Below are 23,964 nucleotides of genomic sequence, written 5' to 3'. Positions count from 1 at the left end.
GGACAGCCACATGCAAAAGAAAGCAACTGGACCAGTTTCTTATATCATACACAGAAATAAACTCAAAATGAATTAAAGACCTAAATGTGAGACCTTAAGCCATAAAAATACTAGAAGAAAACACAGGCAGTAACTTCTCTGACATTGGCCAAAGCAGTTTTCTAGATACGTCTCCTGAAGCAAGGGAAACAAAAGCAAAAATAAACTATTGGGACTCCATCAAAATAAAAACCATCTGCACAGTGAAGAAAACAATCAACAGAACTAAAAGGCAACCCACAGGATGGGAGAAGACATTTGCAAATGACATATCTGATAAAGGGTTAGTATCCAAAATATATAAAGCACTTACACGACTCAACACCAAAAAACCAAATAATCCAATTAAAGATGGGCAGAGACATGAAACAGAAATTTCTCCAAATAAGTCATACAGATGGCCAACAGACACACAAAAAGATTTCATCACCAATTACCATCAGGGAAATGTAAATAATGAGATATCACCTCACACCTGTCAGAATGGCTAAAAGCAACACAAGAAACAGTATGAAGGTTCCTCAAAAAGTTAAAGATAGATAGAACTACCCTACAATGCAGCAATTGCACTACTAGGTATTTATCCAAAGAATGCAAAAACAATCAAAGGGATACATTCATATAAAATGATACGTTTATAGCAGCATTATTTACAATAGCCAAATTATGGAAGTAGTTCATTGGACTTCCAATTATGGAAGGTATCCATCAACTGATGAATGGATAAAGAAAATGTGTGTGTGTATATAGCCATTCAAATGTGTGTGTGTGTGTATATATATACACACACATACATTTTATCTATTCAATGGATATATATATACACATATATACATACACATATATACATATATATACACATATTTTTACACACATATATACATACATACATACACACGTACACACACAATGGAATATTGTTCAGCCATAAAAAGAATGAAATCTTACCACTTACAATGACATGGATGGAGCTAGAAGGTATAATGCTAATGAAATAAGTCAGTCAGAAAAAGACATATACCACATGATTTCCACTCATATGGGGAATTTAAGAAACAAAATGAGCATAGGAGAAAAAGAGAAAAACAGAGACAAATCAAGAAGCAGACTCTTAATTATAGAGAACAAAGTGATGGTTACGGGGGGGGGGCAGGAAGGGGGATGAGTGAAATAGGTGATGGGGATTAGGAGTGCACTTGTGATGAGCACTGGGTGATGTATGTAAGTGTCGAATCACTAAATTGTACACCTGAAACTGATATAACACTGCGTGTTAACTGGAATTAAAATAAAAACTTAAAAAACCAAAAACAAAACCCCAGAGCACTGAGTGAGCCTCAAGCGAAACACTTAGCAATATTCACTGCATTGACGCCAATCCCCAGGGAGCTATATATGAACATGTGGCTGGTAATTTAATGGCACCTCTAGTCATAAATGAAGGTTTATTAAAATAGTAAGTAAAATATTCCTGAAAAAAAAAAGGTCCATGAAAGTCAAGAGAATAGACAAAGCATTAAAATAAAACACCACCACTACCAAAAAGTAGAAATAAAAGGCAGGCATTTTCACTTGGAATAGTGCCAAAGAATTGCTATTAAAAACTACAAAGGCAGAAAAGGGACTCCAAAATAAAATAAAGACAATGGCAGGATACTTCATCACTCTTAGATACCAGTGTTTTAAAAGGTGATACAACACAAAGAGCAGTACCCTCAGTTTACATGGAACAATCCAAGGTACACTGTTAAGTTTAAAATGTGAGGCATGTATTATATGCTACCATTTCTGTGTGCATGTATACATACATTTAGTGAAGACAGAAGATTATGATATATACAAACTTCTCGGTTATATACTTAAAGCTTTTGTATAGAGGAATAAATAAGAAACTGGTCCGTCGGCACTGGAGGAGATAATGTTAAATGAAATAAGTCAAGCAGAGAAAGACAATTATCATATGATTTCTCTCATCTATGGAACATAAGAACTAGGAAGATCGGTAGGGGAAGAAAGGGATAAAGAAAGGGGGGGTAATCAGAAGGGGGAATGAAGCATGAGAGACTATGGACTCTGGGAAACAAACTGAGGGCTTCAGAGGGGAGGGGTGTGGGGGAATGGGATAGACGGGTGATGGGTAGTAAGAAGGGCACGTATTGCATGGTGCACTGGGTGTTATACGCAACTAATGAATCATCAAACTTTGCATCAGAAACCAGGGATGTACTGTATGGTGACTAACATAATATAATAAAAAAACATTAAAAAAAAAAAAAAGAAACTGGTCCCTTAGGGAAAGACACCAAGGTACAGGAGTGGGAAGAAAATAATTTTGTTTAATTTCAATTTCTGTGGTGTGTATTAAAAAAATTTTTTAAAGGTGTGAGTTCTAAAATAGCCCTGGTAACATATTGTGATAAGCACTGGGTGTTAAGCACAACTAATGAATCGTCGAACACTACATCAAAAACTAACGATGTACTATATGTTGACTAACTGAAAATAAGAAAAAAAGGAAAAAAAGAAAAAAAATAGCCCTGCTAACATAATAATTTTACAAAGGAAGTAACAGAAGAAAGTATTTTGAAAGAACTTAAGGTAATCAATAAAATACCAAGTATTTATTATTTGTTGCTGTTTTTTTAACATATGTGTTGTGGGGGAGAGGAAGTAGCTAAGTGCATTTTACAAAGTTCCATTCTCATATAAATTCATTTTAATTCCAGAAAAACCTACCAGTGCCATGGAATGTCGTGCCAACAACACGAACGCAGCTTGGTACCCGAAGATCCCAAAACCTAACAGTCTTATCTTGGGAACCAGATGCAATCATCCAGCCACTCCAGGTATAAAGTGCTAAAATATGGCCTATAAAAGATCATATAGTCAGTTATTACTGTGGAACAAACAGTATTTTTCCTTAACACATTCAAAGGTAGGTACTCATTATTAGACATGTAATGATCTGGTTAATCAAATATACTAGCTGGTAGAGATTTTCCACATGTATCAAATATATTGGCAATTTTCTTTTTTTTTTTTTTAAGATTGTATTTGAGAGAGAGAGAGAGTGCACAGAGGGAGAGTGAGAGAGAGAAGCAAACTCCCTGCTGAGCAGAGAGCCCAATGTGGGACTCCATCCCAGGACCCTGAGATCATGACCTGAGCTGAAGGCAGATGCTTAACCAACTGACCCACCCAAGTGCCCCCATATTTGCAATTTTCAAAAAACTGAAATTCACTAAAATTCACACATGAAAACCATACTAAGCAATCTGTTTTGTGATTCAGCATTTCAGGATATCATAAATAGTACTGAAAAAAATATTATCATTTGAAATTATGGTAAATTATGGCAAAGCACAGGATTGTGGGGTTAGACCACTGGCTTTGCAAGAGACAAACCTGAGGTAATATCTCAGTTCTGCCATGTTTAGTTGTAAGATACTGGTCAAGTCTTGCCTTTTCAAGTTTTATTTATTTCATGTGTAAGATAGAGATAAAACTTTGTGATTTATAAGGTTGTTGATTAAATTAAGGCATTATCTGTATAAGCCAAGGACTTAGCACACCAGGAAAATGTTATTTATCATTACTGTGTTATCAAAAGTTCCCAATTTAAATTTTTAAAATAAAAATTTCCTGTCCTGAAGAAGTCCCTTTTGATAAAACGTACCCCACTAATGAAAATGCGGGGGGGAAGCACATGTTGAACAAAAAGAAAAGTAGCATCTAAGACTGTCACATACCAGTATGTCCACTCAGAGCATGCAGGCCCTGTCCTCTTTGACAGTCAGTTGTATAAATGTTACAATCCCCTGCTCCAGCACTTATCAAAATGGCTCCACCACTTTCTGGGCCTTCCATAAATGCCAAGTCTCTAATTGTCCCGTCATGCATACTAAATTCCAGATCCGGTCCTGAAACAACAATAAGAATTAAAAAAAAAGATGCTGCTCAACTTACTGTGATAATTTGAGATTGCTAAACTGTCTCAAAACTAAGCAAGAATAATGGTAGAGAGGTGTGGTTTATATTTTCATTTAGGGATTAATACTATAATCAATTTCACTTTACTGAGCAAAGAACTTTAAGTGGGTTTTTTTGTTTTTTATTTTTTAAGATTTTTTATTTATTCACTTGAGAGAGACAGAGAGACAGCAAGTGAGAGCATGGGCTGGGGGGAGAAGCAGGCTCCCCAGCTGAGCAGGGAGCCGAGGACCCCAGGATCTTGACCTGAGCTGAAGATAGACGCTTAACCAACTGAGCCACCCAGGTGCCCCAGCAAAGAACTTTAAGAAATCAATACTGATTCAGTTATCACCATCCCTAAAACAGAGCTATACATAGTTATCTTCTTTTTTATCCCAAAGGAAATGAAAGAGAAGACAGGTACTCTCCATAACATATCCATTAATGCACTGTTAGTAGTAATTTAAAAGTCACCTTTCTGATAACAATAATTTTTTAAAGATTTTATTTTATTTGAGAGGAGAGAGAGAACAAATGGGGAGTGGCAGAAGGAGAGGGAGAAGCAGACTCCCCACTGAGCAGGGAACCCTACCTGAGCCGAAGGCAGATGCTTAACTGACTGAGCTACCCAGGCATCCCTGATAACAATAGTTTTCAATTATTAGACAACAACTATAAGAACTTACTAAAAAAGAATCATGCCTTATGAAGGCAACTAAGCAATTATAATATAAAAAAACTCTCCTTAAGGCTATGTTCTTAGATTATGTTGAAAATAATACAGAGATATAACAAACATACAACACAGGGAAACATTGGTAAGCTACTGCTTACATACTTGGGACCTACCTGTTGCATTACAAGTCTCTGCATTGAAGGGCAGAACTTTGACATATTTGTCATTTGATCCTGTTGCTAATAACTGTCCACAAGGACTCCAGGCCACACAGTAAATGGATCCTTTATGATGTTTATTCCTTTTAAAACGTACCACTGGCTGCTTAGGGATGTCATGTGCACTAAAAAGAAAATTACAGAAAGACATTTCAATTTCTTGCCTGCTAAAGTTAATGAAGTTCTATATTATGATTGTTCTTGAGGGAGGGAGCAAAAAAGTATCAGACAACACATCAATAACAATTTTCAAAATCTTGGAAGAAATAAATTTAAAGCATATTTAAAATCCAAAAGAAAAATTATGAACTATTATTAGACTAACCTAACTCTTATCTCAGACCACATAGGAAAAAAGATTACTTTTTAAAAAGTCTCCATTTTACGTATTTTTCATGGATTTTAACTAAGAAACACAGAAGAATGAAAAAAGAGCTACTAATGCTTCCAAATTCGAAAAGTTCAAAAAACATTAAACATAATATGAGCAATTGATGGGGACTGAGGGAAGGTAAGGGATGAATAAAAAATAAAGGAAGCAAGAATTCTTTCTGGAATTTCAAATCTGGCAAGGGCTGATGTCTTGACTATTCACATACAGTAAGACGGGTGTAAGTGTTCTGGTCCAGTACAAAGTACTAGGCCTTAAAGGACAGGAAGAATTTTTACAGAAAAAGATGATGGCAGGAGAAGAGCTCCAGTGAAGACAAAATATAGTAGGGAAAGTGCCAGCCGAATGTGCAGGGTGGGAAACAGTCTGTGGGGCTAGCAGGGAGAAGCCCAGGGCATTCTGGAGACTGAGTGGGATGTCACTATAGTAGGTGAGGAGCTGCAGGCATGGCTGTGGAAGGTCCTGAATAACCATGCTCCTCAAGAGCATGGCTTTTAATGGGAGTCAAACATTGGTTTAGTGGAGTAATAGCATCTTATCTGCACAGACTAATATTTAAAACACAGACTAATATTAGGATACTAAAGATTTTATCAGACATGATACTATCAAATCTGTGTAAGAAAATGTACATGTTTTTGGAGGTTCATCCTAAAGGGTGAAATGACATATATAGGATTTACCTTAAAATACTTTAGCAAACAAACAAAAAGGATGAAGCAAATATGACAAAACACTTGACAATTACTTCATTTCACTGTACTAATCCCTACTTTTGTATACGTTTGAAAGTCTTCATAATTAAAAACAGAAAAAGAGGACAGATAAATCACCAATACTAGAAGGTGCTTAATACTGATCTAGAAAATAGATCAGATCAAAAGATTCTTTTTAGTTGCATATATAATTCATGGCCTAATCAAAACATTCCATGACAAAAATTTATAAAATTAGTCAATGATTCTCATGTATATTTCTTAAGCATTAAAAATAAAAATTTAAAGGCTTAATAAAAAGAAAAGAAATAAAAATGAAATGCTACTGAATGGCAATTCTGAAAAAGGAACCAATAGAGCTAAATTAAAAACTAAAGCAAGAATGATAGTACAAACGACCTATCCTTACCTTGGATCAATTACTTCTGGATAGGCACATACTCTCAAAGTTTTTGAATTTGAACCTACAGCATATAAACCACCACCTGGATGAAAAGCCACTGCTCTAACAGCTTGTGTGTCTTCTAGGGTATTAATACAAACAAACTGCTTTTTTGATTTGTCATCCTGTGGAAAGAATAAATAGGAAAGTCATCTTATGAAAAAAATGAATTTGAAAGAATCCACCTTTAGCCCAGTTTAAATTTATTTGAACTGTATTATTCACTTTATCACTTTATGTTCACTACCTATAATCACATTTTCTTTTATTTTTATTTTATTTTAATGTTTTTTATTATATTATGTTAGTCACCATACAGTAACATCCCTGGTTTCTGATGTAAAGTTCGATGATTTGTTAGTTGCGTATAACACCCAGTGCACCATGCAATACGTGCCCTCCTTACTACCCATCACCAGTCTATCCCATTCCCCCACTCCCCTCCCCTCTGAAGCCCTCAGTTTGTTTCTCATAGTCCATAGTCTCTCATGCTTCATTCCCCCTTCTGATTACCCCCCCTTTCTTTATCCCTTTCTTCCCCTACTGATCTTCCTAGTTCTTATCACATTTTCTTTTAAATGGCAAATTCAAATTAACCCAAATTTTTCTACTTTTTTGCTGTCCATTATTGAACTAAGTTCAGAAAGTTCATTAACATTCAAGTTTCTCTTTGCTTACTATGACAAAACAGAAGCCTATGCATTCTCATATAAAGTTATCTTTAACTATAAAGAAAAAATAGCCCACATATATAATTTTTATAAAATTAACAATCTCATTTGTGTTTCTAAAAGTAGGAAGTGTAAGACTATTACTCAATCCACTTCCACTTGGGTGGGGGTGGTGGGGGATAGTTTACCATTAGCTTCAGCAATGAATACTTTAATATTTCAAACTGAAATTGTAAAATACTCTTTTAAAATTATAAAATGATTTTAATCAGAACATTTAATTTGAACCTCACTTTTATTTTAAACTGTCAACCTATCTGTCCTCTTCCGAGAAAGGCAAGTTGAAGCAGTTCTATATAAAAGCTTTGATGACTCCTGCTATTAATATCATTTGAAACTACCCTGCTATCCTTACCACAATGGACTGGACCTGGAACAGGGACCTCTAGACTGGGTGTAGTCAACAGACCTAACCAAATCCTACCTTTGGGAAGTATGAATGTCAAGTACACACACTGAGGCAAGTCACTTCAGCTCTAGGATCCATAGTGACTATATCAATGAAGAGATTATGCCCTCTCCCTACACAAACTTTTATGTATTCATGCAATAAATAAATCCTGATGGGGGAACGGGGTAAAACCTGATAGGTCATACTATGTTTGTCTTACGTAACTGAATTCTTTTATTATTCATTTGAATTTATTTGATTAGAAATGCTACATTTTCCATTAACCCACATACAAGAAATGTGACTGCCAAATGAACACAATGGTAGATATGAGAAAAAGTGAGGGAAATGACTAATTGATTAAATTGCCTATAGCACACTAATAATAATTACTAAGGGTTGCTTTAGAACAGATGTGGCAGAGCCACCAATTAACTTTATTTGCTCTTCTTCAGTGTGTTTAAATATTTTATGAAACATTGCTATTTTTAAAAATAGATTTCACATAAAAATCTACATTCCTATAATTTCTTGACAATCAAAAGAACTGGAAACACTAGATAAGCATATTGCTTTGTGCAAGGGACAAATATTCTTATGTGCTTATCACAATAGTCAACTTTATTCATTTGTTACCTGTTTGGCCTCATAAGCATCTGAAATAATGGCTTTGTTTATGGTGTTAAAATTTGAACCAAAGAGGGAAGCCTGGGTGGCTCAGTTGGTTAAGCAACTGCCTTCGGCTCAGGTCATGATCCTAGGGTCCTGGGATTGAGCCCCGCATGAGCAGAGAGCCCCCACTGAGCAGGGAGCCTGCTTCTCCTTCTCCCTCTGCCACTCCCCCTGCCTGTGCTTTCCTGCTCTCTATCAAATAAATAAATAAAATCTTTTTTAAAAAATCTGAACCAAAGAAAATAAGATAGAATGAAGCTGTATAGTAGTTAAGGGAAGGATGTCTGGTTTCAAAGAAAAAACAGCTGCACTGATGAGAAGCCCAAAAGAAATACCAATAATATCTAAACAAATTAACCATAGGGCTCAAAGAGTAGTACACAGCCCCAACTCATGAGCCAAGATTGCTACTGGGCCATTAAAATGAATACTTTCAAATATTTTCTGAGGCAACCTCTTCACTTATCCGGTGAAAGCTCAACTACCTTGAGACAAATAACATCATTAACAATAATGATTATTTCTAAAACTGGTTCTTTCTATGAATTGAGAATTCCTTAGCAATATCCGCAGGTATATATAAAAGTAATAATGAAACCTCCTTCACCAAAGTATTACCTCTTCCCCTCTTGACCTTGATAGATTCCCTGAAGAATCTCCAAGAGGCGGCTTAATGACTGAATGTTCTGATGAGCTGTGTGAATAGAAATTCAAATAAAGTTTACTCTGAATATAAAACAGACCCTAATTTATCTTTTCAATCTCTAATATTTATTTTTTTTGGTAAATGACCCACACCGACCCCAAAGTAACTCTCTGAAGCCATTTATTAAGAGGCTCTGAGACTCAGTGACACCAAGCATAGTTGTAAGGAGGGAGTGAGAAGCCATTCTGGAAAGCAGATTAAGTGAAGTTTACAAATTTTATAGTGAGATGTCAAGTAGCTTTCCCCTGCTGAGTTCTAGAATCCTGGATGCTATGCTTAAATGTTATCCCAGGAAGGAACTTGGATTGCTCTTTAGGAAAATTATCTGGCTCAAGAGAAAAGACTAACAGAAGCAGACAGTTGAGAGTCTTCAGTAAAACAATGTTCCTCCTTAATCACATTTTGCCAGGTAGACAGATCCATCTATATACATAGCCTTCCTTCCAATCGGCTTTTTTTTTTTTTCTTTATGCCTCACTCTTTATGGATAGTCAGAGATTTCCAGATACTTGAAGAAAGTTTCCTAGATAAAAGCCAGAGACTAAAACAAACAGAAAAAGTGGGGTGCCTGGGTGGCTCAAGTTGGATCAGGTCATGATCTCAAGGTGCTGGGATCAAGCCTCAAGTCAGGCTCTACGCTCAGTGGAGAGTTTGCTTCTTCCTCTGCCCCTCCCACTGCTTGTATGCCTGCACACACACACTCTCTCTCTCTCTCTCTCTCAAATAAATAAAATCTTAAAAAGAAAATAAAACGACAGAAAAAGGAATTTGGTTTATATTTCCCTGATGATAAGTGATGTTGAGCATTTCTTCATGTGTCTGTTGGCCATCTGTATGTCTTTGGAAAAATGTGTATGTATGTCTTCTCATTTTTAAATTGGATTATTTGTTTTTGGAGTGTTGAATTTTATTAGTCCTTTACATATTTTGGATACTAACTCTTTATCAGATATGCCATTTGCAAATACTTCTCCAATTCCAAAGGTTACTTTTCAGTTTTGTTGATTGTTTCCTTCACTGTAGAGAAGCTTTTCATTTTGATGAAATCCCAATGGTTTATTTTTGCTTTTGTTTCCCTTGCCTCAGGAGACATACCTAGTAAGAGGTTGCTACAGCAGATATCAAAGAGGTTGCTGCCTATGTTCTCCTCTAGGATTTTAATGGTTTCATATCTCAGATCTAGGCCTTTAATCCATTTTGAATTTATTTTTGGGTATGGTACAAGAAACTGGTCCAGTTTCATACTTTCGCATGTTGCTGTCCAATTTTCCCAACACACCATTTGTTAAAGAGACTATCTTTTTCCCATTGGTTATTCTTTCCTGCTTTGCCAAAGATTAATTGACTATATAGTTGTGGGTTCATTTCTGGGCTTTCTATTCTGTTCTATTGATCTATTTTTATGTCAGTACCATGCTGTTTTGATCACTATGGCTTTGTGATATAACAAATCAAAACTACAGTGAGATATCACCTCACATCTGTCAGAATAGCTAAAAGCAACAATACAAGAAACAACAGATGTTGGCAAGGACGTGGAGAAAGGGGGACACTCTTGCACTGCTGGTGGCAATGCAAAGTGGTACAGCTACTCTGGAAAGCAGTAGGAAGATTCCTCAAGAAGTTAAAGGTAGAACTACCCTACAATGCAGTAATTGTACTAAATATTTACCCAAAGAATGCAAAACACTAATTCAAAGGAATACATGCATATAAAATGATATGTTTAAAGCAGCATTATTTACAATAGCCAAATTATGGAAGCAGCCAGGTGTCCATTAATTGATGAATGGATAAAGAAAATATGGTATGGAATATTATTCAGCCATAAAAAAGAATGAAATCTTGCCATTTGCAATGATGTGGACAGAGCCAGAGAGTATTATGCTAAGTGAAATAAGTCAGAGAAAAACAAATACCATATGCTTTCACTCATATGTGGAATTTAAGAAACAAAACAAATGAGCAAAGGGGATAAAAAAGAGAGAGAGGCAAACCAAGAAACAAACTCTAACTACAGAGAACAAACTGATGGTTACCAAAGGGGAAGTCGGTAGGGGGAAGGGTTAAATAGGTGATGGGGATTAAGAAGTGCACTTGCTATGATGAGCCCTGGGTGTTAGCATGTAAGTGTTGAACCACTATATTGTATAACTGAAACTAATATTATATTGTATGTTAACTAGCTGGAATTTAAATAAAAACTTTAAAAAAAAAACAAAAAGGAATTTGGAAGGAGGGAGGCAATTCAGGAAACAAAACATACAAAACAACTTAAATTCTTAGAGATGTAAGAGTAAATAATAAATCCAGGAAACAAGAATGGGATCTACAAAAAAAAATTTTTTTTAAGGAAAATTAGATAATAAGAGCTTAGAAAATAACAATATGGTAGAAAACAACCAATAGAAAATGGAAGTGAGGAAACTGCTAAATAAAAAATATTTTTTCAATTTTCCAGAACTTAAGTTTCTAGCCTAAAATGGCCCATTAGTACCCAGGAGAATGGAAGGAAAATAGACTTATTCTGATGAATATCATCATGAAATTTTTAGAACATCAGCGAAGAGAAAGTCCTAAAAAATGCCAGATGGAAAAAACAGCAGTCTTCGTACAAAGGATCAGGTCACAACGGCATCAGACTTCTTAACAAGAACACGGAAACGTAGCAATACCTGTGAAACCCTAAGCAATGATCTCCATCCTAGACCTCTATACTGAGCTATTCTAACAAATAAAATGGGAAATAGTTAGACATGCAAGGTCTCAGAAATTTTACCTCTAATTTGCCCATTTTCAGGAAACTACATGAGATCCTGAAAACACAGGATCCAATACAGAAAAGAGGCAAAGGAAATTCCCAGGAGGAGGGTGAAAGGAAGTCTCAGGACTCTCAGGCCTCAGTAGGATGGCCTGGAGGTAATGAATATAAATTGAAGCAAGAGCGATCCTGGAGGATGTCTCCCAAGGGGGAAAATGGAAAAGAGACAACTACTTGATACTTTGTACTACAATGAGAGAAGTTTTATGATTTTACGTTTTGTCAAGTGATCAGCAGAGAGGTTAGTGAGAGGTACTAAGAAAATTAAATACGTGCACACATAAAAGGCACACCAAAAATGAGGCAATTAATGTCTCCATGAAAAATAAAAGTTGCATGAAAAGGAAACGTAATCCTATTACATGACTCAGATGTAAATAACATTTACATGGCCATGGTAATGTTAACACTGATTACTCATTTTAACAAAAATTGATATATATTGGAAAGAAAGAGTAGACAAAGTGAATGTACTGTGGGTGAGGAGTATGGTAGCTAAATCTAACCGGCAGGGAATCAACAGAAAATAAAAATAGTAACAGAAGCATGTTATTCAGAAATGTGGAGATATATAGTACAAGAAACAGCTAACTGGGTTGAAAATGGCAGTGTATCAGAAATAGAAATCATAGACAAAGATGGATAAGACAGGCTTGAAGTGCTATTTGTGTTTTTAAAACATGTATGTGTGTTACTTTAATTTTTTAAAAAATCAATTTTAAAATTTGAGTCCTAGTTTTCGGAGTGCAAAAATACAGTTATAGAAACTGTAATAAGGAAGTAAATATTAATAAACTTCTGCTCTTAAATATAAAACTAGAATCCTTGATACAAAATTTATAAGGCCAATCTAATTTCTGTAAGCATCCAAAGGCCCTAAGCAAGTTATACACTCTCAAAGGTGTTTAATGTTAAGAATAGATGAAAAAGGGATGTCTGGGTGGCTCAGTCGGTTTAGCGTCTGCTTTTGGCCCAGGTCATGATCCCAGAGTCCTGGGATCGAGTCCCACATTGGCTCCTTGCTCAGCAAGGAGTCTGCATCTCCTTCTGCCTGCCATTCCCCTGGCTGTGCCCTGGCAAATGAATAAATAAAATCTTAGGAAAAAAAAAAAAGAATAGATGAAGAAACTCATATGTGGAATGTAAGAAACGAAACAAATGAGCAAAGGGGGAAAAAAAAGAGACAAACCAAGAAACAGACTCTTAACTATAGGGAACCAACTGATGGTTACCAGAGAGGAGGTGGGTAGCAAGGGGGAAGGGTGAAATAGGTTTTGGAGATTAAGGAGTGTACTTGTGAGGATGAGCACTCGGTGATTAAAAACTTAAAAAAAAAAAGAATAGATGAAGAAAATACTCAAGTATTCCTATTGCATAAATGAACACTTGTTTACTAATGATAGCAAGAAAAAAAATTTCCCTGATTAGTGAAAACATAAATATGCAAGATGTCTTCAATTGTGGTAACTGCCAGACTGCCAAGACTCTCTTGCTGCAATTATCCCAACATGTTATAAAACATCTTGTGCCCTCAAAGTCTGTGAATTAAATATTATTTGTCAAAAGGTACCAATGGCAAAAAAAAAAAAAAAAAAGAAAGAAAAGAAAGAAAAAGAAAATCAGGGAGAAGATAAAGATCTATGAGTAAAATGACATAAAAAATAGAATTGTCTTAGTGGTAGTGAGAAAGCAGAAATAAAAATAGGAGAACAAAGACTACTAAGAAATTTAGAAGTTAGTAGAAGAGAATACAGATAAATACAGATTAGAAAAAGATTTGGTATGTAATGAGCTCCAAAAACGTATTTGTAAGGCTCCAAAGAGAAGTTCAACTTTCTAGGCTTCCAATCATTAATAGCATGTTAATATTTCCAGGTTTTACAAAGTAAAGTACTTACATTTGGTTTCCACAAGGTGATTCCTCAAGAAAAGGTATGTGATTTGTTGAACCAGGATTACGTGGGGTGCTTGTGTGAATATTTGAAGCATCATGTGTTAGTCTCTGACTGGAGTCTTGGGGTGGTGTACCAAAACTAGTTAGAGAAGAATTAGTAGATCCATTGCCTTTGCTCCCATTACATTGCTGGTTGAGTGCTGACACCTCATTACCAAGGCTATCCATTCCAATATTTAATTCACCAAGCTTTTGAATGGACCTATAAAATAAAACAATGCAATTAAATTAAAATGAAAACTTAATCACATTCTTAAAACATATAGAAGAAGAGCACCTAGGTGGCTCAGTCAGTTAAGTGTCTCCCTTCAGCTCAGGGTGTCATCTCAGGGACCTGGGAACAAGCCCCTGCTTCGGGCTCCCTGCTCAGGGGGGAGTCTGCTTCTTTCTCTCCACCCCCTCCAACCGCTGGTGCTCTTTCTCTCACATGCTGTCTCAAATAAATAAATCTTTTATATATAAATATATATATATATATATAAATAAAATAAGTTTGAGAAGGTAAATACAGGCACATAAAAGATATAAATGTAAGTTCAGTACTAAAAAATTACCATGACTGGCTTAAGACATAACCAAGATACCGAAAGATCCAAATTTTCCTACAGTATGCCACTGTAGGATATAGATATTTTACCATTTTACCATAAAAACATTAAAAAAATCTGTTTCTGGGGTGCCTGGGTGGCACAGCGGTTAAGCGTCTGCCTTCGGCTCGGGGCGTGATCCCGGCGTTGTGGGATCGAGCCCCACATCAGGCTCCTCCGCTATGAGCCTGCTTCTTCCTCTCCCACTCCCCCTGCTTGTGTTCCCTCTCTTGCTGGCTGTCTCTATCTCTGTCGAATAAATAAATTTAAAAAAATCTTTAAAAAAAAAATCTGTTTCTCTCCAGTATAACTTTGATTTAATTTTCAGTTTGAAACAATTTCCCAAAATAGCAAAAATATCACCACTACCAAAATTTCTCACCAACAAAACAAAACAAGCCATTTTCATCTCCTCTCTCTAGTAACATCATGTCGACTAGGAAATGAAGGATTAGAACAGGCCATGATGGGGCACAGTCAAGTGGCGTCCTATTAGTCACACATTCATTCATTCTACAGACTATCTGCCAGGCTCTGATCTAGGCACTAGGGAGATAGAGCAGGAAGCAAAACAAGTTAGCCTCAAGGTCTTTCCCTCATCACAAGTCTTCCTATATCAGGGTAGACTGACTTCTTTTGTGGGACTCAGGACTCCAAACAGCACAAAGAGGAAGCCACAGGCTCTGTTAAGATTTAGACCCAGAACTGGCCCGGCATCACTTTCTACAGCCTAGATTCACTATGAGAGAGAAGTACACAAGGGGTATGATTACCAAGAGGTGTTGTGGTTTATTGCATTTTCTAGTTTTCCCACATTAAACGTGTGTGTGTGTGTGTGTGTGTGTGTGTGTGTGTGTGTGTGTTTAGGGCTTAGAAAAGACTTTAAAAGAGCAGTTCAATATTATTAAAGGAATTGGCAGCCATTACTAAATATATATGTTAATAATTTTAACTAGGCTGCATTTCCCAAATTGTTTTTTATAAAACACTAATCCTGTGAAATGCTCCCCAAAAAGAATGAGTCTGGGGTCAAGTCAATTTGGGAAATGCTAAGTATAAAGTCTAAAATGCTAACATCATTTTGACTCTCTAAGAGTGGGGACGATGAGGCTGAATGTGCTCATAGTAAGTGCCAAATCAGAGGTGCTGTTTATTAGTATTAACAGAAACAAAATATCAAGAAGTATGAAGTAGTGATACTGTAGTGATACAGTACTCTTGGAAAAGAGACGCAAAATTTAAACCTGGAAACTATGCTCCACTGCTAGACTGATTTGAAAAAATAAAACATTAAGGAGGCAAGTATTTTACTTCATAGATTCTATCTCTATTCAATATATCCATGGAATTAGGTACTTCAAAGTCCTGGTACTGGCTCAGATATATAAAATTAAGGGCCTAGAAAAAAAGGGTTGAATAAAAGTATTAAAGTGTTAGAAAATAATAGATAAAAGAGGAGAACAACAGAATTTATATGAAACTAACTTACAAAAGCTAAATAATAAGAAATAATTTGAATTCTATTTATAATTGTCTTTAAAGGAAGGATGGGGCACCTGGGTAGCACAGTCGTTAAGCATCTGCGTTCGGCTCAGGGCGTGATCCCAGCGTTCTGGGATCGAGCCCCGCATCAGGCTCCTCCGCTGGGAGCCTGCTTCTTCCTCTCCCACTCCCCCTGCTTCTGTTCCCTCTCTCGCTGGCTGTCTCTCCGTCAAATAAATAAAATCTTTTTAAAAAAATAAATAAAGGAAGGATAAACTATCTTGAGCAGTTTAACTTTTTTTCTGAGGAAGTACATCCCTTATCACTATTAGGATCACAGAACCTTGCCACTTTATTTTCTGATTTAATGCTAGCTATCTGCTTCCACTGAAAAATAAACAGGAAATCCAACTGCAACCATGGCCTTTATGGATATGAAGAAGACATCTAAGAACCAGAAATGGCAGTTAATCAAAATAGGATAATTCTGATAAGCCACTGACTTATCAGAGATGTAAGAAAATGATCCTCAAATGCAATGTTCAGAAGCCTATTTAGACTCTTTAGATTACCACTATAAACATTTCTTGTATGAAAGTTTGAAGACGGAATCAGTTTCAGGCTCATTGACTTGCACAACCCTCAGAGTATCAAGCAGATTACTTCCTATATTATTGAATCAAGTAAAGAACTGACAGGCACCACAGCATTGCCTAATCATAATCACAATAATAACCTACATTTATGGTGCATTTCCTATATGCCAGGAATTATTCCAACTGATTTTTTATATATTAACTTATTTAATTTTCTAACAAACATTGCTCATTTAAATATATAAATTCTAGTTTATTGATTTTTAAAGACACATTATTATCTATCTACACCCTATAATTTTAAAAACAATGTAAGGACATATTGTCTTGGCAGAAATTATAAGAAAGAATAATTTTAATATATTGAATTCTAAAGAATCTGAAAGTTAAGGACCCAAAACAACAAAAACAACAGTGAACACTTATTTTTTTTTCTTAAATTCTTTTATTTTTATTTTTTTAACATTTATTATGTTAGTCACCATACAGTACATCCCTGGTTTTTGATGTAAAGTTCCATGATCATTAGTTGCGTATAACACCCAGTGCACCACGCAATACGTGCCCTCCCTACCACCCATCACCAGCCTATCCCATTCCCCCACCCCCCTCCCCTCTGAAGCCCTCAGTCTGTAACAGTGAACACTTAATATAGTGCTTACTATATGCCAAGTACTATTCTAAGCACTTTGCATAGATTAACTTAATCTTCGTGGCTATTCTGTGAAGTATATGAGGAAACAAGCAAAAAGAAGCTAAGTAACTAGGACACCTGGGATCTCAGCAACCCTGGACAGCTGGATCCACCTGGCCATCTACTTCCAGATGTGAGTAGAACCACCACACTTCTGCTCTCACTGCTTAGAAGTGAAAAAAGGTTTAAAGGGAAGAAGAACAAAATTAGACCAACATTCAGAATGGTATGAAAGGAAGATATTCCGTAACTCCCCATTACTTGAAACACTTCAAAATCTCAAACTATATGTGGAAAGTAGCAGTCACCGCATGCTTTCAATAGCTTTGAAATAATTCCTATGTTTTAAAAAGTGACTGAAAGACATACCTATTAAGGAATTGTTCGGTAAGATTCTGCTGCTGATCAGGACCATCCTCCTGATTCACACCTCCCTCAAGCAGCATTTGTTGGTATATCTGTCGCTGTTGCTCCTTCTGTTCTAAATGCTGTTGATAGCGTAATCTTTGCCTATAATATTCTTGAAATTGTTCTGTCGAATCTCGAAGCTTAAAAATATTAGAAAAATAATATATTTGAGCAGTCTATGATTAAATATATGTCCCTACCCAACAGTAACTTCTATAAACACTGGATGAAATATCTAAGTAGCTATATTTAACAATTACAAAACACTTAATACATTGCTCTTTGAAAAATTATATAGTACCCATGAGTTTTTACAGTCAAGTAGATGAGTTAATTCGCTTTATTTTAAAGCAAGAGACTGACCAAAATGAATGGTCATCCTGGATCTTTGACTAAACCCAAAATAAAAATACAAATTATAGCAGTCACAAGGGGTCATGGAATTAGATCTGTATTGCTTGAAAAAAATACTGAAAGACTACATTAGTATTTCATAAACACAATATTAACTTTGTCCAACACTTAATTTAAGCATGTAAATGGTTTAATAGGTTACTCTAGAGAGAAACTTCAAAAATTTCTCTCAAAAACAATACTTTAATTCAGGTTTCAAATGGCCTTTCACAAGAAAGTGGAATAAATGGGCAGTAAACTTAATCTCAACATTTCTACTTTGTTCTTCTAAAAGAACTTTATAGCACCCAAATTTATGGGACTTACATATTTGGTAAGTTCCATTATTAGCAAAGAAAGACTCTCCTGCCAAGCTGGAGTCCAGTCATATTACATGGATCATGTGAACTGGGGTTACCCTGGAACAAGTCTATCATCTCTAAAATTGGCCCACACTGACAATAAGCTTAATGAAGAGTCTTACACAGCTAACTAAAGCTAAAACTGTCTCCCCTTTTCCAGGAAGTGGTAATAATCCTCCTCTGCTTCATAACTTACAGCAATAATTCTGAGACAAAATTATCTATGTGTCCTTTTAGATTTTTTGTTTGTAAAAGAAATAGAAAATTGTCGTTTTAACCATTTTTATGTGTACAATTCAGTGGCATTAATTATACTCACAACATCGTGCAATAATCACCACTATCTATTTCCAAAATTCTTCATCAACCTACAGAGAAACTCTGTAACCATTAGGCAATAACTTCCCATTTCTTCCTCTGCTAAGCTCCTGGTAACCTCTATTCTACTTTCTCTATGATTTTGCCAATTTTAGATATTTGATATAAATGGAATCATGTAATACTTGTCCTTTTCTGTCTGGCTTATTTCACTTAGCATGATGTTTTCAAAGTTCATCCATGTTGTAGCATATGTCAGAATTTCGTTCCTTTTTATGGTTGAATAATATTCCATTGAATGGGTATGCCACTCTTGTTTATCCATTAATCTGTGGATGGACACTTTGTAAGTTATATCTACCTTTTGACTACTGTGAACAGTGTTTCTATGAACATAGATGTATAGATATCTGTTTAAGTCCGTGCTTTCAATGCTTTAGAGTGGAATTGCTGGGTTATACAGTAATTCAGTATTTAGCTATACTTAAGGTATGTTTTAGCTATATTTAATTCTATATTTAAGGTACCACCAATCCACAGTGCACCATTTTACATTCAAATCAACAACATAGAAGGGTTCAAATTTCTCCACTTGCCACCAACACTTCTTATTTTCCACTGCTTTGAGTTTAACCATCCTAGCAGTTGTGAAGCTATATTTCATTGTGGTTTTGATTTAAATTTCCCTAATGACTACTGGTACTAAGCATCTTTTCATGTGCTTATTGGCCATTTGAATATATTCTTTGGAGAAATGTCTATTCAACTCCTTTTTTCTGAGTTGGATTGTCTTTTTGTTGTTGAACTGTAGGTCTTTATATATTCTAGATATTAAACCCTTATCAGATATATAATTTGCAAATATTTTTCCCATTCTGCTGGCCATCTTTTCACTTTCTTGATAAAGTCCTTTGAGGCACAAAAGTTTTTAATTTTGACAAAGTAAAATTTATCAATTTTTATGTTTGTTGCTCAAGCTTTTGGAATCATATCTAAGAACACATCATAAAATCCAAGATCATGAAGATTTGCTCTTACGTTTTCTTCTAAGAGTTTCATACTTTCAGCTCTTATAACTGTTGATCTGTTTTTAGTTAATTTTTGTACATTATGTGAGGTAAGAGGTCCAACTTCATTCTTTTCCATATGGAAATCTAGTTGATCCATCATCATCTGAAGAGACTATTCTTTCCCCATTGAATAGACCTGGCACCTGTGCCAAAAGTCAATTAGCCACTTGGGATTACATATGGGATTACTTTTGGTCTGTCAACGTAGTCCACTGGTCTATACTTCTATCCTCACACAAGTACTGAACAGTTTTGATTACTGTAGCTTTTGCAGCTACTGTAGCTTTGAAATCATAAACTGTGGGTGAGTCCTCCAATTTTGTTCTTTTTCAAGATTGTTTTGGCTATTCAGAACATATTACAATTCCATATGAATTTGAGTATTGGCTTTTCCACTGCAGCAAAAAAGGCTGTGGAATTTTTATAGAAATTACACGGAATCTGTAGATCAAATTAGTTAATACTGGCATCTTAACAACATTAAGTCTCCCTATCTGTGAACACAGGATATCTTTCCATTTTTTTCAATCTTTTAAAATTTCTTTCAGCAATGTTCTGTAGATTTCATTGTACACGTTTTTCACCTTGTTGGTTTAATTTATTCCCAAGTATTTTATCTTTTTATATGCTATTATAAATGGAATTATTTTAATTTCCTGTTCAGATTGTTCAATGGTGGTAGTGTAGCAGTACAACTGACTTTTATGTGATGTTCTTGCACCCTGCAACTTTGTTGAACTTGTTTGTAAACTCTAGTAGCTTTCTTATGAATTCTTTGGGATTTTTTATAAATAGAACCATGTCATCTAAAAATAAAGATTAGCTTTACTTCTTCCTTCCAATCTGGATGGCTTTTATTTTTTTTTTCTAGTCTAATCACTCTAGCTAGAACTTCCAGTAAATGTTGAATAGCAGTGGTAAAAACAGGCTTCCTTGTCTTTGTTCCTGATTTTAGGGGGAAAGTTTTTAGTTTTTCACCATTGAGTATGACATTAGCTTGGGGTTTTCGTAAATGAACTTTACTGTGCTGAGGAAATTTCATTTTATTCTTAGTTTTCTGAGAGCTTTTATCATCAAAGAGTGTTTGATTTTGTCAAATGCCTTTTCTGCATCAGTTGAGATGGCCAGATGTTTTTCTGTTCTTCATTCTATTAATATGATCTATAACTGATTTTTTTTTAAATGTTAGACCAACCTTGCATTCTGGGATAAATCCACTTGGTCAGGGTACATAATCCTTTTAATATCCTGATGAATTTGGTTTGCTAGTATTTTGTTAAGGATTTTTGCTTCTATTCATGAAAAATATTGGTCTGTATTTTTTTTTAAGATTTTATTTATTTATTTTGAGAGAGAGAGTGCACATGGGGGGAGGAGCAGAAGGAGAGAGAGAACCTCAAACAGACTCCATGCAGAGTGTAGAGCCCAACATGGGGCTTGATCCTGTGACCCTCAGATCATGACCTGAGCTGAAATCCCAGTGTCCCAGTCTGTAGTTTTCTTTTCATGTAATGTCTTCATCTGGACTTGGTATTAGGGTAATGTTGGCCTCACAGAATGAGGAAGTATTCCTTCTTCTTACACACTTTGGGAAGATTTTAAGAAGGAATGATGTTAACCTTTCCTCAAATGTTTGGTAGAACTTACCCATAAAGATATCTGATCCTAGATTTTTCTTTGTTGGAAGCTTTTTGATTACTGATTCAATCTCTTTACTCATTATAGGTCTGTTGAAATTTTCTATTTCTTCTTGAGTTATTTAGGTAACTTGTGATTTCTAGGAATTTGTGGATTTCAACTCAGTTATCTAATTTATTGGCTTACAATTGGTCGTAGTATTCTCTTATAATCCATTTTATTATTGTAAATAATATGTATTAAAATACATATTACAATACAATACAAAAAAATGTGTTGTCCATTTCTGATTTTGTGTGTGCCTCTCTCTCTTTTTGGTCTAAATAAGCACTTGTCAATTTTGTTGATCTTTTCAAAGAACCAACTTTTGGTTTTACTGATTTTCACTATTGTTTTCCTATTCTTTATTTTATTTTTCTCCCCTCTAATATTTATTACTTTCTTCCTTCTGATAAAATTTGTTCTTCTTTTTCCAGTTCCTCTAAGCATAAAGTTATTGTTGATTTGACATCTTTCTTCTTTTTTAATATAGTCATTTACAGCTATAAATTTCCCCCGAGCACTGCTTTTGCTGTATAAGTTTGGAATGTTGCATGCTTTGGTATGTTGCATTCATTTTTATTAATCTCTAGGTATTTTCTAATTTCCCTTGTGATTTCTTTGACCCATCAGTTAAGAGTGCGTTATTTTTTACAAATTTGTGAATTTTCCAATTTTCCCTCTGTTATTAATTTTTAGCTTCATTCCATTGTAGTCAGAGAAGACATTTCACATGATTTCAATCTTCTAAAATTTACTGAGATTTGTTTTGGGTCCTAACATATGCTCTATCCTGAAGATTATGACATGTGCACTTGAGAAGAATGGGTATTCTGCTAGTGTTAGAGTGTTCTTTTTTTCTTGTATCACTTTATTTATATATTTGCATTCACATATTGTTAGTATTCACATATTCATAAACTTACCAACATTTAGAATACGAACACTGACCTGAGGTGTCTAAGAAAACAACTTCCTCTAAAAGGGTGCATCCTCCAAAGCAACATTATTGTGTTCTACAGATGTCTATTAGGTCTTGCTGGTTTATAGTATTGGTCAAGTACTCCGTATCCTTACTGATCTTCTGTTTAGATGTTCTACCCATTATTTTAAGTGGGGGATTGAAGTCTCCTACTATTATTTCTCCTTTCAACTCTGCCAATGTTTCTTCATAGATTTTGGGGTTCTGTTGTTTGGTGCATATTCATATGTATTTTTAATAATTTTTCTACTTCACTATTAATATTTAGTTGAAGACAAAAAAAATTATTGAACTTACTAAAACTACCACTTCACCTCTTCTAAGTGGCATACCATGTAAGATAAAATTTATACTCCCATTTATAACACAATTTCATTTCCAAATCACCACAGAAAAATAATTTGGACCTCTAAAGACTTGGATAAAAGTATTTTATATTACAAATGTCATAATTTTTGTTCATTAGATCTAATTAGTAAAATATAGAGGATATGTCTTAAAAATACAAGCTATCCACATTTAATGTGAGTTCAATTACTTGGGTCCTGAAATATGTACGATTAATGTAAACTGTGGTATTTTAGATTGTTAATAAATTCACCTGTTAAAAATGCTCCAAAATACATGACACTAAAAATTCCATATATCCTTAAGGGAAAAGGGAGAAAATGACTTAATTAATAAGAAAGTCTAGATATTCTCTCACCTACTTCCATATATTGGAAAATTCCTTTTACATTCTATCCAAGCAAATACTATTACTTCTTCCAAAGAGAATAACTCTAAAAGACACTAGGTATATTAAATATTACCTCATTTTTTTCTTGCTTAGCTGGTCCCGGATTCTGCGCTCCATTTGCAGGCTCTTTTTCTGAAACTGAACTCTGGCCCAGAATTTCACTGCTTATAGGCCGCTGTGCCTCAACGGGTGTATCACTTCTTCCAGAAACGTGCAAAAAACAAACCGAAAGAGGTAGGGGCAAAGGAAAATATATTCTAGTTAGAGAAATTTTAATTAACACAATGAATACTTAATCTAAATGTTTATCAAATGTGCAAAAATAGATTTTTAAATCTTCCTTTCTTCTCTTCAGAGTATTATGTAAGAGTTTTTTTAAAAAAACAGAATGTGCTTATAACAGAAGTGCACTGGATTATTAAGCAATGAGGGTAGCGGCTCCAGTCTAAAACAAGATGTGTGGTCTTGTGAAAATCACTTACATTCTCTGTGGCTCAGCTTCATCTATAAATTGAATTGAATAATAACCTGGATGACCTAATGCCTGAATTCTCTTCATGTATCTTAATCTGAGAGATTTTCTTATCCAGACATTAATTTTTTTCTCCAGTATGTTTCAACAAAATTTTAAGAACTGTTAAGATTTTATTAAAAGACTGTCTTTGGTTTATTTGCACTTAACATAAAAGCTAAATAATCATCTTTCCAATATTTTTAATGGATACTAATTAGTAAGCTTAATATCTTATGTCAGGTTATTCCTAACATTCTTCTAAACACTAGCAATTTCCACTTTTCATAGTTACTCTGTTCAAAATTTTTAATAACACCATCCAAAGATGATGAATACCACTTACATTTATACAGATTACCTATTGGCATAAGGCACCATGGGAACACGTACAATAGTAAAATGATCTTTGCCTT

At 35.0% G+C, this 23,964-nt stretch overlaps 1 protein-coding gene across 5 annotated transcripts in view; it reads right to left on the bottom strand.

Annotated features, from left to right (window-relative positions):
• The window catches only part of WDR47 (WD repeat domain 47), a 61,134-nt gene that overhangs the window by 8,648 nt on the left and 28,522 nt on the right, over positions 1–23,964 (bottom strand). For 3 of the 5 annotated variants that reach the window (XM_026484651.4, XM_026484650.4, XM_057310410.1), the window contains 8 exons: positions 23,111–23,237; positions 17,458–17,636; positions 13,674–13,931; positions 8,867–8,942; positions 6,422–6,579; positions 4,861–5,030; positions 3,789–3,959; positions 2,776–2,907 (listed from right to left, as the gene is read on the bottom strand). In XM_026484651.4, the coding sequence (XP_026340436.1) occupies positions 2,776–2,907; positions 3,789–3,959; positions 4,861–5,030; positions 6,422–6,579; positions 8,867–8,942; positions 13,674–13,931; positions 17,458–17,636; positions 23,111–23,237 (1,271 nt within the window). The remainder of the gene's footprint in view (positions 1–2,775; positions 2,908–3,788; positions 3,960–4,860; positions 5,031–6,421; positions 6,580–8,866; positions 8,943–13,673; positions 13,932–17,457; positions 17,637–23,110; positions 23,238–23,964) is intronic. The other 2 variants (XM_048220467.2, XM_057310411.1) reach the window with 1 other exon arrangement.

The sequence above is a fragment of the Ursus arctos genome, unplaced genomic scaffold, assembly GCF_023065955.2.
Source record: "Ursus arctos isolate Adak ecotype North America unplaced genomic scaffold, UrsArc2.0 scaffold_12, whole genome shotgun sequence".
Classification (NCBI taxonomy): Eukaryota; Metazoa; Chordata; class Mammalia; order Carnivora; family Ursidae; genus Ursus; species Ursus arctos.
This window is presented reverse-complemented; position numbering and strand designations above follow the sequence as displayed.